Source organism: Pisolithus orientalis, assembly GCF_024613125.1.
Source record: "Pisolithus orientalis strain OTSU chromosome Unknown F5J12scaffold_4, whole genome shotgun sequence".
Classification (NCBI taxonomy): domain Eukaryota; kingdom Fungi; phylum Basidiomycota; class Agaricomycetes; order Boletales; family Pisolithaceae; genus Pisolithus; species Pisolithus orientalis.
Window position 1 is genome coordinate 223280 of NW_026260785.1, and position 13234 is coordinate 236513.

General features: G+C 49.4%; 5 protein-coding genes across 5 annotated transcripts; 2 read left to right on the plus strand and 3 right to left on the minus strand.

Annotated features, from left to right (window-relative positions):
• Positions 1–81: 81 nt before the first annotated feature.
• On the plus strand, positions 82–5624 carry F5J12DRAFT_959198 (uncharacterized protein; the record flags this gene model as incomplete). The annotated part of the gene is made up of 14 exons (XM_051749909.1): positions 82–695; positions 746–829; positions 880–946; positions 997–1326; positions 1381–2514; positions 2563–3487; positions 3540–3599; positions 3658–3788; positions 3840–4007; positions 4055–4123; positions 4171–4223; positions 4280–4428; positions 4479–4768; positions 4824–5624. 14 exons carry the CDS (start codon positions 82–84, stop codon positions 5298–5300), a joined length of 4551 nt encoding a protein of 1516 aa, XP_051603341.1. The 3' UTR covers positions 5301–5624.
• F5J12DRAFT_959200 (OPT oligopeptide transporter protein-domain-containing protein) lies at positions 5201–8736 on the minus strand (the record flags this gene model as incomplete). Its single annotated transcript, XM_051749910.1, has 20 exons — positions 5201–5626; positions 5680–5748; positions 5802–5888; positions 5945–6018; positions 6073–6143; positions 6199–6311; positions 6362–6421; positions 6470–6538; positions 6594–6696; positions 6744–6832; positions 6890–7041; positions 7095–7244; positions 7292–7451; positions 7505–7745; positions 7792–7814; positions 7867–8020; positions 8073–8276; positions 8330–8424; positions 8477–8558; positions 8608–8736. The coding sequence occupies 20 exons, from the start codon at positions 8734–8736 to the stop codon at positions 5547–5549; spliced, it is 2205 nt and encodes a 734-aa protein (XP_051603342.1). The 3' UTR covers positions 5201–5546.
• A 35-nt stretch (positions 8737–8771) lies between these two features.
• On the minus strand, positions 8772–11785 carry F5J12DRAFT_804439 (uncharacterized protein). Its single transcript, XM_051744498.1, has 12 exons — positions 11598–11785; positions 11354–11548; positions 11225–11294; positions 10703–11157; positions 10338–10647; positions 10072–10284; positions 9977–10020; positions 9853–9924; positions 9625–9777; positions 9229–9575; positions 9065–9173; positions 8772–9004 (listed from the first exon to the last, which is right to left on the minus strand). The coding sequence occupies exons 1-12, from the start codon at positions 11733–11735 to the stop codon at positions 8981–8983; spliced, it is 2130 nt and encodes a 709-aa protein (XP_051603343.1). The 5' UTR covers positions 11736–11785; the 3' UTR covers positions 8772–8980.
• An 85-nt stretch (positions 11786–11870) lies between these two features.
• Positions 11871–12313, plus strand: F5J12DRAFT_888842 (uncharacterized protein; the record flags this gene model as incomplete). The annotated part of the gene is made up of 5 exons (XM_051747287.1): positions 11871–11883; positions 11945–11955; positions 12014–12046; positions 12094–12204; positions 12260–12313. The coding sequence occupies 5 exons, from the start codon at positions 11871–11873 to the stop codon at positions 12311–12313; spliced, it is 222 nt and encodes a 73-aa protein (XP_051603344.1).
• A 67-nt stretch (positions 12314–12380) lies between these two features.
• On the minus strand, positions 12381–13231 carry F5J12DRAFT_373081 (COQ7 protein). Its single transcript, XM_051739086.1, has 3 exons — positions 12916–13231; positions 12659–12858; positions 12381–12596 (listed from the first exon to the last, which is right to left on the minus strand). The coding sequence occupies exons 1-3, from the start codon at positions 13180–13182 to the stop codon at positions 12389–12391; spliced, it is 675 nt and encodes a 224-aa protein (XP_051603345.1). The 5' UTR covers positions 13183–13231; the 3' UTR covers positions 12381–12388.
• Positions 13232–13234: the final 3 nt, after the last annotated feature.

Consider the following 13234-nt stretch of genomic DNA (forward strand, 5'->3'; position numbering starts at 1 on the left):
GCCATCGGACAACTTGGTTATCATCTTCCTATATCACACTGGTAAACCTGCCTCGCAGGCGTCACGTTCGTCGTGGTCGCGATGGATTTCTTTGCCAGGAGGAAACCCAGACCGCGTCAGTCGTCTGTGTCAGGTCGTGACTCGAGGACGATCACGCACACTTATCGGAAGAGCGAAGCCTCTTTTGCATCGGGCAGGCGCAGTCCGACAGGTTCTGAGCTTGGTCACCCGGTCTCACCATCGAATACGATACTACGAGCTAACCACATCTCAAACACGGAATATGACAGGCCACCCCGCTTCTCCAGTGCGACAGCCCACTCAGACAGTCATTCGACTCACCTATCTCAAATGTTTCACAAGCAGCACGGCGACGAGTTTGAATTTCCGCGACCCGAAAGAGACGAAGATATTGAGGCTCTTTTCTCTTATGTAGCGGAAATGCGGGACCTATCCAACGTTGATCTTAACCTCACCATTGAGCAGAAATGGAAAATGGTTTACGCTGCAGAGCAGATCCGGTGGCAACAGGAGAAAAACAGAGAGGAACAGGCCAGGAAGCAGGGCGAGACAGGCGGCGCTGGTCTGACCGGCGATGGGTCTCCTCAATGGTATATCAGGAAATTTATGGATGGTACCATTACACCGAAGGAGGCGTCGAGTGTCTGGGTGTCTTTGAGGGGACACGAAAATAGGTACGACGGGATACGGCTGAGACTATTTTTTTAGCTCACAATGATCGCAGCTGGCTTGAATCCTTTCTCTTATGGCGAGGTACCGCGGTTCTGGCACAAGCCTTAACACAGATCAGTCGTAAGAAGGAAAACAGGTACGTCTATGCTACCTCGATCGTTCCGGGATTCAAAACTAAGCTACTAGGAATGCTACCGACATCGCCCTAGAACATGAAATTGCCAAGTGTCTTAAAGTGATATTCAACAACAATGTAAGGATCTACTCAGAGTGTTCTTACATCGATCCAATGAGCTCCATTAGGTCAGGGTTCGGGAAGCTGTTAAAAGCCCGGGCATCGTAACTCAAGTCATCTCCTCACTCAATTCCCCGAGCCTGTCTACTCGTCGAACTATAACTGAAGTTATTCTGTCTATCGTTCACTGCAGCGAAGATTCGTTGGACCACGTCATCAATGGGTTCAAATCACTTAGTGAAAGCCAATCTACTGCACAGCCGGCAGGATGTTATGAGTACTGGTTTTCCTCTTTACGAACTGCCCTTCAAGGGAGAGGTAAAATGGGTAGCCTTGTTGGCGCGAGCGACGAGATTAGGAAGACCAGCGGAAGCGACACGGCGTTGACTGATTATGCGGTCTGTCGATTTACTGCCTCCTGTGTACCAACGTCCTGACAACATCCCTGAAAGCTCTGCAGTGTGGCCCTTATCGTGCAAATATTGCACACTATCAAGGATTTCGATCTCAGAATAGACCACCGGTCGCGTATGGATTCATCTGGACTTCAGTCTATCATTACACTCTGCCGTGAGCTTGAAGTCGTTGGTATAAACAAACAGCTCAATGACCTCGAACGCCTTTTGGCGGAGGACGAGTCGCGGCTCCGCGAACGTGAGGACGAAAGAGTATTGCGCGACTTTGCCAACGCAGAGGATATCTGGAAGGCTTTACGGGCTCGTACAGTTGGCTCTCGTGCAGAGGACCATTTTCTTTCAATTCTCCGCCATTTATTATTAATCCAAGAAGAGGATTCCCAGCTGGTACACTATTACCAACTGTTGGATCTAGTCGTAACGGATGTAGTAATGGACCACAAGCTTGGAACTGCTGAGCAAAGGTTGGGACATTCGGTGAGAAAGCTGATCGCACAATTGAACGAAGTTGACCGGCTGCAAATGGCCGAGGACGATGCTGCGAAGGCTCGTTCACAGGCACTTCAGCTCAAAATGGAGAAAGAAGCCTTGGAGGAGGAGATATCACAGGGTTTTGACGGTCTGGTTGGACAACTCAAGGAGAAGGTGGCCCACCTCGAACAGAAACTCAATACTGCACGTGACACGACGGTGCGCCTCCAAAACCAGCTTGAGGCACAGAAAACTGGATACGAAGAGAGAATAGCACAATTGGAAGCCCAAATCATGGAATTGTTTAGGATGTTAAAGGAGGTCGGGAAGGATGCTGAAGAGATCATCGAAGCAAACTCCGGTTCCATGGACCGCAAAACACTCATCGAGACTCTCAACAAACATTTTGAAAGAACCAAGACCATTGGTATTCTGGAAGGCCGCGAGCGAAGGAACAAGAAACGTGGCGGCGGAGGTGAGGATGGGTCTGACGACTCTGGGAAGGAATCTTCGAAGTCCACACCTCAAAAGGCGGATGGAAAGCGACGGAGTTACACTGCCGACAGAAATCCCAGTGGTTCGACGAAATCTCCCAACCATTCGAGTTCCCCAATTGAGCGGGAGTCCCAGTTTATGGATGCCGACGAGGCAGATGTCCAACAGCAGATTAAACACCAGCTAGTTGCAGGCGCCAACATCGTGAGTAGTTCTCACTGCTATGACCACTGACGCTGAATCATTTCATAGCTCTCTCCGGAAGACGGGCATATGGCAAGCCCTCGCACTATTCGAGGCTCTCCAATGCGCGCCAACCGGCCTGTACCCAGTGATGCAGCGTTATTACCTCGCTCAGTCCGTTCGCCCGACCTATTGTCCTCTGGGCTCGATCATTCATTTGAGAAGCATAATGCTGACTCGGACATCCACAACGACCAACATAGTCTTCCGAACGGATCAGAGCAGTCGGTGCGAGGTGGTTTCAATGTTACTCTCCACGAGGCTTCAGCCCCATTGGTTGGTTCCTTCAATCCAGAAGCCGCACCTTCTGGTCCACAACCGTTAACCTTTACGGAGCAGCTTGCACAGCGCCTCCATTCGCACGGACGTGCACCGTCATTACCTACGGCAAGCTCGACGCCAATCCTGGCCCTCCCAATGCTCTCTGAAGAGACTGACCCTGCCATCCCTGCGCCTCCACCTGTCCTGTCCCCTCCACTACGAGAATCATGTGAAGATGCATCACAACCGTTGTCCCCGCCGCCGCCGCCGCCGCCACCACCACCACCACCACCACCACCACCGCCTCCTCCAAGTCACCTAGGAAATCGTCCTACGGCTTCGTCTCTCCCTCCACCACCTCCACCACCACCTCCGCCGCCGCCGCCAGCGAAGGGTGTTGCATCCGCCCCTAACTCTACACGAGCGTCGATGTTACTGAGTGCGGGTCTGAGCGTAATGGTCTCAGCACGGAAAGATATGCCGTTTACTCCAAATACTAAAATGAAACAACTGCAATGGGATAAACTAGCTCAGCCGCAGGTGGCAAAAACACTTTGGAGTGATGAAGACACGAAAAAGGAACAAGAGATCCTTGCTAAGCTACAAGCAGATGGTGTTTGGGTTGAAATGGAGGAAGATTTCAAAGCTAAGCAACTCATGATCAATTTACTGGGTTGGCGCGTTCCAGGCTTTACACTCGAGTCAAAGCTAATGTGTTGTATAAGCCCGACAAAAACAGGCTGAGCTGAAAAGTGTGCTTGATCCTCAAACGAAGAAACGCGTTGGTAAGTGACTCGCCGAACATCCTTTATCACAGTCTGATCTCCCTCGTACTCCCTACAGAGATCCTTATCCAACGCGTGAAGAAGCTCGAACCAGAGGAAATTGCCCGGAAGATACGCCAGTTTGATCAAGACATGTGCACTGAAGTCTTCCTCCGTGAACTCAAGCCAGTACTTCCAACCCCAGAACAGGTAGGTTTTGATATTAAGTCTGTGAGAAATACCTGTTCAAGAGTACTGCAGGTGGGCAAGCTCAATGTGTACCGTAATGCAGAACCAGAGGAGTTGGCAGGCTTGCATGGCTCGGATCGTCTCATGGTCAAGCTCATCCAGATTAAGCGGCTTGGCCCTCGGATTGAAGGAATGCTGTACAAGTGCAAATTCGAGGAACAGTGGTCGTTACTAGATGATGTGAGCTCTCCCTGTGCCTGCTCAGGACTCATGTTGAAGGTTCGCAGGGCACACGAAAGGTTGCCGAAGCCTGCGATGTCTTGATGCGTGCCAAACACTTCAAAGAAGTGTTGAATGTCTGTCTCGTGCTTGCTACGCACATTCGTGGCTGATGTATTACCAGCTCATCCTCATGATCGGAAACTACATGAATGGTACTGGGATCAAGGGCGGGGCGTTTGGCTTCAAAATTAGTAGCATCAACAAGGCAAGGAAAACGACCGACCCATTAGATGCTGGCTGAGTGACAAGCAGCTTGTGGACACAAAATCCGTTAACAATACGACCCTTCTGCATTTCCTGGAGCGCACTATACAAAAACATTTCCCTCACATGGACGAATTTTTGGATGAGCTCTCTAAACCCGCTGAGGCTTATAGAGGTGAACTCTCTATGTGTTACCATCAGTTGGGATCCCTCATATTTGCACAGTGAACATGCAGGATGTACGGAAAGACTTGGGCGCGCTTCGCGAGGGATTGAAACGCATCCGTCAAGAACTCAACGATTACTACAGTGACATCGACCAAAACGACGGCTTCAGTCGGCAGATGTGGCAATTCGTTGGAAGGGCCGGCTCCAAACTAGAAGACCTCACTGATGACGTCTCTCATACTGAAACGAGCCTCGCCGAAGTCATTCGCTATTACGGAGAAGACGAGAAAAACATATCGTCAACCGAGTTCTTTGCAATATTTAAGACTTTTGTTACCTCATTCAAGGTGAGCCGAGTGCGGAGGCATCCAAGTCTGGGAATCCCCCTAATTTTTGATGTAGAAATGCAAGACAGAGAATCGTAGCGCGGCGGAGGAGAAGCAAGCCACAGAGAGACGAAAGCAGGCCATGGCGGAGTCAAGGATACAGCGAGCAAATGTCCAACGATCGGTTGCTGACGAAGAGGATAATGCCGTGCTAGATAACTTGCTCGACAAACTGCGAAATGGTGACTCGATCGTGCGCAAGGACCGTAAAAATCGCAGACCAGACGCCAGACTTGCACTCCCTCTTCTCGACACAAGTACAGTTTCCGACAAAGCCAAAGGCATGTTAGCACAACTGAAAGCCGATGGTTTTGATGCTTCGTTGCCTGCTTCTCCCAATTTCACTGCTCCAAGGAGACGCGCGCGGAAACGAATCCCAGAGACGCTGAGCGAAGCTGGGGAACCTCAAACTGATCTGACACTGGCTGTCAATACCCGACCAAGTACACCAGAATTGACACTGGACACCGGATCGGACACCACCTTTACTTAATACGTTACATGTTTTTTTCTTATTTATACTGTACTTTCGAAGTTCTGTGTACGCTGAATCTGCATTATCAACGTGGATTATTCACCGGTGACATATTCGCCCCGTCAACCAGCCTTCAGGTAACCGCGGTTTTTACAACACTCATCGCACTTCGGTTTAGTACTATCAACTTTCCTAGTACCCACTCACTTTACAGTGATCTAGGCCAATATTAGTCAAATCATAAGCGGGGAGGCAACTTGTATTTTATTGCGCACCGATGCTGCTAATGCTTGGGTCAGGGTTGCCCCACCAGTACGGAAAATTGATGATATTTCCGCCGGCACCTGTTATGTTAACCTTCAGATGGATGATTTCGGAGAAAGTGAAATGGCCATACCAAAGACTGCGAAGTTGAGGATGAAGTAAATGATGGACGACCCACCATCTAGGGCAGCAGACGTCAGATCTTAGGGAAGACGTGAACAACCAAGATAAATATGAGATGATGGGCAACCTTACAGTTATACATCATGTACCATTTCGGTCTTCTCGTCCTCGCCCACCACTGGCTGGCGAGCCCTATGACGAACCCTGGCCACCACGCCCCTTCGATATGTCGCGTAAGCAGCTTAGGTGTATAGGTGTATTGAAGACTGACGCACCGTTAACGGAATACGGCAACCACCCGGCGTACGTCAAAATAACGGGCATGTTCAAGTATGACCAAATGCGTTGGCTAGAGATTTGTTGAAGGACATTACGTGTCCGTGTATGAGTATGATACACTCACCTTGGATATAAACGATGCATGAAATACAACGGGAAAGGCGCCAGAAATCCATATAGGTGCCCTAACGGAAGCTTTGTCTACGTTTCAACACACCCGATGTACTGGGCGAGAACAATCGCATCAAACCTGGAAGTAGATCTTTCCCGGGGCATAGAGTTCCTTTGCCAACGCGCCCCAAGTTATAGCTGCGGAATTGATTTGCTGTGCGTTCCAACCCGACCAAAGCCGTGTACCAATTGCTATCAGAAACCAAGGTAAGCTGCATTAACAACTTCCGCAAAGCACAGACGATTTTGTAAGTCTTCCCTATGGGCGCCGACGATTGATTTGTATAAAATATAGTTGAAAACTGACGTACGTTAGTTATCTTCAGGGCGCAAAGAAAAGACTCACATACTCGCTCCGATAATTGTACCACTCAGCTGGGCAACGAAAGTACAACGGGGTGGGACCTTGGCATATTGCCCTGGTAACTATTATGAGCATCCACCCATGCCATTTAACGTTAGAAACCACCTAACCTAGTTTGAGGTCGGCCACCATGTAAAGGGCTTGGTACCCTGTGTTATAACCGTACAGCTTGGCGTACATGTTCCGTATAGGCTGCTGGGGATGAATATATGCCTATATAATAATAAGCGTAAGCGGATAGGGGTCGTTTTTCACTGCACCGCAACAATTTGCACGAGAACCGAACACGTGCATAGCTGAAACCCAGTCACGGCATAGATGAGACTCAGGACGACTGCAACTATGAATGCTACATAGCAGGAAAACGATTAGCGGCAACGCCAAAGATAGTGAGCAAGTAAGCCACCTATAGCTGTGAACATAATGATAGACCACCAAGGTAGTAAGTTGGCATCAGCATAGGCCGTGCCAATCGCCAAAGTCAGAGAGATTACGAAAAGTACTAAATACCACCACTGTGGGACCTCTTTGTATGCTTTCATTTTTTGGAAATGAACACTTGAGTCGCGGTTCAGTACGACAAAACTGAGCATCGCAATAACTAGTCGCACTCATCAAATTCTTGGCCAGTCTTCAGAAAATTGAAGTCTTTGAATGCTGCCCAAAGTTCCCTCCAGTGCCAAAGAATAATATGAGAAAATGCAGCTCCCATGGATGCATAGCCCGCCAATTGGGAGACTGCGAAAGTTGTTGTCATGTACCTACCTTACGGTTACTCACGCTAACGTGTGAGAACGACAAGACTCACGGAGGACCCACTTCCGCATATTTCTGCGAGTCGAGTTGATATTGAGTATCGAGTATTGAAGTCTGGTTGTACGTTGAACCATTCCCAGTGAAAAGGGAGGACGACATGAAAGGGAGTCCTCTAGAGTGCCCCTGAAAAACGTCCTTGTAGTAGCTCACCACTGTTCATATGCAATGTTAACTCTAAAAGAAAAAGAAAAGGCAGGATACACACTCATGAGAATATAACAGAATGAAATGCCAACCCAGGCGGACACTTGGGTCTGGAGGGGCCAGAAGAGTGGATAGGCTTGTGTAATGAGAGTCCAATCGAACGCAAAGGACAGGAGACCTAATCCTTCATTGGAAGATCCTGCACCAAACAAGTTGCGAACGAACGACGATCTCCCGTTATCGACAAGACAAACGGCCGATACCGCTGTCAACAAAGGGAACATCCAGGTTGGAACAATTTCCTGTTGGCGGAGTGAGTGGACATCGAGCCTGTCCCAGGGACCTCACCCAGCAAAATATGGCAGTGAAGACTATCAAAGCACTGTGAACAACCGAGACGGATCGCATGAAATTTATATGTACCTATCCAAAAATACTTCATCTTCCGACGGTTAAGGAGTCCACCCAGATGCATTGATTGCAACAAGGAAATAGAAGGTAATTGATTTGGATACAGAGCGTAGGTAGGCCACACGAGCAAATTCCGAAGCACGCCAGCAAAACCGTATCCAATTAACTATATGAGAAACGAGTCGGATGCCAACGAGCCCATGTGCGATACGACGAACCTGTGAGGCAAAAGTCTGGAGGATCGCGGAAACGGGATGGAGGCTAATGTCGTAGAAAAGATCGAGAGTAGCGATGATTCCTATGGACGACGCAGTAAGCGATGCGGTTGATGCCATGACCGTAATACAGGTATGCTCCTTGATGTTGAATGGTCCGGGATTCAGGAGTCGCCAGAAACCGGTCGAAGGCATCATATGATGCATCTGATGGTTGGACGGTCAGGCGATAAGCCAAAAATGGTCCCTAAAAAGCTCACAGCATTTCCAAGCACATACGATATAATGAGCTGGAAGAGAGAGGAGACAGTTGTTCCCTGAGGTTTCCAGAAGTAGATTTCAGAAAGTACAGAACCTAAACGACGAACTGTTAACGGAACAGCGTTTGACAAGGCTAGAGGGGATACCAAAAATCGCTAGTCCAATACCAATGACCCAAAAGCGAAACGTGAGTGCAGGAAGTGTCGGGTTGTCTTCAGCAGATACGATCTATGAAACTTGTCCTGCGAAACTCCATGCACTGAGCGTCCAACCTTACCAAGGTCGTGATATCAACTGCATCCTCGACAACGTGTGACTGGGCAAACGACGATTCGGGATTGCGAAACTCAGCACATGGTACACCAGGCAAGCATTGCTTGTCCGTCGCGGAGGATTCTTTGTTCATGGAAGATAGCGGGAAGTTGTAAAGCTCACCCAAACGAGTATGCAACAATCATTTTATACTGCCGGCTAAACAGACACCCGTGTCTCCTTAAAACATGGATCAACTGAGAAGAGGGATAGGACAAATAACAAAATGACCCAGGCGATAATATAGCCCTCTACGGTATCCAATAAACGGATCGTTAATGTCCCATTACAGTATGTTGTTTACGAGATAATTGTCACCGGCTCCGTGTTACTCCACGCTAAGCCCCATATCGCTCACGAGCCTGGAAAAATATTTGCATTTCAACTAACGACCCTTTAAAGAAGATAGCTGCAGAACCCACCGCATCCTGTACCATGTGCACGTACCCCGAATAGCCTTCCGCATACTTTCCAAGTTCCTTCGCCTTACTAGCGCCTAAACCTACTCCCTGCGCATATATGGCCGTTTGGCTGGACGAGTAAATCAACCGTGACGATGTCCAATATGGCCAAAAAAAACACGTACATAGGGTCCACACGACCATCGCCGTCTGTCCCCAATCCGGAACCTTCCTTCCATCCCATCATCTTCAACAACTTATTTCCGACATTACTTTCGTCCTTGCTCAGAGCAGTTGGTGGTGATGGAGGAGAAGGCGGGGGAGGTGGGCCTTCTGCATGACGCTTCTTTTTCGCAGCTACGCCACCGTTTTCCGGAAGTGGAACCTCCGGCTGGTTGTGCATGATGCGACGCTCGGATGCCCGATCTCGGTACTTTGGTGGTTCTGTCTCTGACCGCATTGCAGACGCTCTCCGGGCCGCAACAGCTTTCTGACGTGCAACCTCGCGTAAATTAGCATCCTTGAAATTCTTCTGTGGCATGGATTAGCAAGAACAAGGCATTAGGGAGTGTGATGAAGACCTTGTGAAGATCAGACTCTTTGTTGTGCCTCTTCAGCTGCTCAGTGCTTTTAAATTGCCTCGCACACAAGAGACAAGCCATAGTTCCAGTGTCAGAAAACTCAAACTCCTCTTCCGTCGGTTCGGGCGTTGCGCCCAGTGATGGCGTGCTTGACTGCTGCCAGTGTCTGTGAGAGAGGGACCTGGTGACAATGAGCCTGTTCTTATGCGTGAGACCGCCAACAAGTACCGAAGGTTGGGGAGCTAGCCCCTCTTTGAGTTCTTCTTGAACCTGATTCCATTTCTGTATGTTGTTCACGGTCTGAAGAGAACAAATTTAAGAGACATAAACCCAGTTCTGAAAACTATCGTACCTTCTTACTGGCAATCATAGGCGCAACCTTCTTGGCTGCAATAACTACTGATCGTCAACGCCTCTGGCAAATATTCGCACAGGGAACCACGGAACCTTTATCTTCTTCGACAGGTAATTCTTGCTCTGCTTCTTCCTCGTCACCCGCGAAGTCCTCAGCAGAGAAACCAAGCGAAGCTGGCGCAGGACCCTTTGGACCTGATGATGGTGTGGGCTTACTGCTACTCCCTGCCTTACTGAAATTCAATGTCACTGGCTTGTCTGATACTGGTAACGTGGACGGAAGTAGTTGCTTTTTGGAAGCATCATCTGGATCAGAAATGAGGCAAGAAATCCACAATGCGGTCGACAGATATAAATACCTCTGGTCCTTTTCTTTTTCTCCTTCGCAGGAGCAGAGGAATGTTGTGCTTGTGCGGGTGAGGGCTCCTCGACTTTGAAATCAAGTACTGCAACAGTCGCCGACTCATCCCAATATTTGACGAAGGTCCCATCAACACCGCCGAGGTTCATTGTTGATGGAACAGCAGTTTCATCGCGCAGCATGACGTCTGACACGGGTTGGAATGAGTATGGATGTGCAAAAGAAGCAGCGACGGGTTTATCAGAGATGCGAAAGCCTGACGGATGGATGTGTGACGACATCGTGTTTGCCAATACCGCAGAAGCAGCCTGAGGCAGACAGTAAGTTGCGTCAACTCCAATTACTTCGTTTTTTCCCCCGCACCTGCACGTCGACAAATTCGACAAAGGCAAACTGAAAACTAGCCAAGGTAACCCTATCCTTGATGAGGATTATTCTCTTCATCCCCCTGTGACCTTCCTTGCCGAGTCCCGCAGAGCCCATCATTGCTTGAGCTATCGCTTGAGGGCCTGACAAGGGGTCAAGGCCACGAAAGAGTAGCACAGCAGCTGGAGAATTGCCGATGTCCCGAGTACCGTCGTTCAAGTTTTGTCGACCGCGGCCCTTGTCATGTGGAAGTGCGCTCTGTGAATAGTCAATCTTCACTCGGCGTCCATTAGTCGGTAGGCCCATCTCAAGCGCTTTGTAGTAAGCGGTAGTTGCGGAGGCGCCGTGTGATGCCGGGGGCGGCACTTGAACGAACGGGAATAACGGGTCCACGAAAGCGCGAGCATGTTCCACGCTTGCGAATTGGGCAAATCCGAAGCCCTTCGATAAACCTTCAAAAATCCAACGGCCATAGATGTCAATGTACGGCACAGACACAGATACGAAGGGGGCAACTGCCTGTTGATCTATCTCTTATTATGGTGACGGACTCGATGTTGCACCCGTGACTGGAGAGGTAAGCCTGCAGCTGGAGCACAAGATGGATTTAGTTTGGTATTCGAAAACATTCGAAGTGTATCGACAAACATCCGCCTCGGAAAAGTCTGGGTCCAAGCCCAAGAATATGACGTGCGCACTGGGTTCGCTAGGAACCAGCCGTTTCTTACTCGTGAAGCCTTTTCCGTGTCGAGCGTCTGTGTAGTCGTGCGCGTGATCCTGTTTGTGCGGAGGTTGGCTGTAACTGTCATATCCAGGGCCACCGTATGACTGGGCCTCGTAGCCCTGCTGAAAGGGTTAACCTCAAAGAAACGACAAGTGCGCAAACACATACACCATTATTATATTTTCGACGTTTACCCTCGCCATAGTAGTCGTCGTCTCGACCTCTCGCAGGCCTGTCTTCGGTATCCCAAGAACCATAGTCACCCCAACTGTCCTTGCCCTTATCCCAATCACGGTTGTGAGCCATTGTCAGCAATAGGAGGGGTAGTAGAGAAGATGGTGGTCAAAACGAAAGTCAAGCTGGCACTGAAACTGTCACCGTGTCACAGCGGAGGAGAAGACAAATAAGACACAACAACACTCCTGCTCAGCTGCATTCACCATGGCCGTACCAAGTATGTGCTGAACTTTCAATGCTCTTTCCAGGATACTGACTGTATTTTTCTCTGAGTACAGGCTTTGTGCAGGTACGGAAATGTGTTTGCAGTTCAAAATCGTAGGTGCTGACCCTATATGTTCATACAGCTCGATCCCGCCATCGAGCGATGGAACCACATGGTGGGTTTCATTCGTTTATTATGTGTCCAACTTGTTCATTGTCACAGCGTGAGGATGCATACAAACACTTCAGGTTCACTCGTCGCACTAGCCTGATAACTTTCACTGGCTGCGTGCTCATTCCATCAGTCATCTACTACGTAGCTTCCGAGACGCAGGTAGGTCCTTGCTCTAGCCTGATGTGCCATGTGCTCGATAACATGAATTCTGCAGAACAAGTTCAAATGGACGGGAAAGCGGAAGGGGGATTCACTCGTTCAATCATGATTTATTCTATGGCTGTTCGTTCGTGTATTGTGGCAAGTATTAGACGTTACATACGCTAAAATGCAGACCAAGCCGTCAGAATTTTCTGCATAATTCTATGGCCACCATACAGCCGTAACCAACGACCGTACTAAGTAGGGCGTGAGCTGGTGCACGCTGGGAATGATGATCTACCGCGACGTGGAGATGGCCGAGCTCGTCGTCTCGGAACTCGCGAATGACGTCTGACAAGAGCGTCATGCTGGGGTGTGAAGATGACAGAGAGTCGAGATCCTTTAGTTGGCTTTAGGGTCAGGGAAGGGATGAGCACCGGGTGAAAGAATTCACGAAGAGAGGCGTCCGTACTCATCGTAGTGCTCCCCAATAACGGTTTCGACTGCCTCGGTGCAAGCCATGGCAGCCTCTTTACCCAGGAGTGCCGTGGCAACACCAAGTCCGAACCCGGTGGCCTTGGCGACATCAGAAAGGATGGTTGGTCGTACCTGGTGCTGGATCCGCAGCTTATCCATCACGACGAGATGGTGTCTTTCTTGGTCCCACATCTCCTAAGTAGCTAATTGCATGAGACCCAAGGCTACTTAAAACAACATAGGAAGGCTCACTTGAATTAATGGACCAATTTTTGGGTCACCTCCCAGGACTGCCATTTGACCCCGGTAGATCCAGTTTGCTGCAAGCTCACCAGCCTGGTCTACGCGCAATGCAGCATCTAGGACCCGGCGTTGATCCGGGGTTATGTCTCGGGGCGAGGCAGAGACCGCCTCGTATCGTGCCTTGCTAGGATTTGTGTAAACTTCTGAAGCTCTAGTACTGAGTTGGCGTGCACATGTCGAAGCCCGACAGACTCGACGATGTAGACAAGAAATCATCGTCGGAGAGAAGGGGTCGCCGAGGTTGTCACCATATCAAAAATCTAACGCG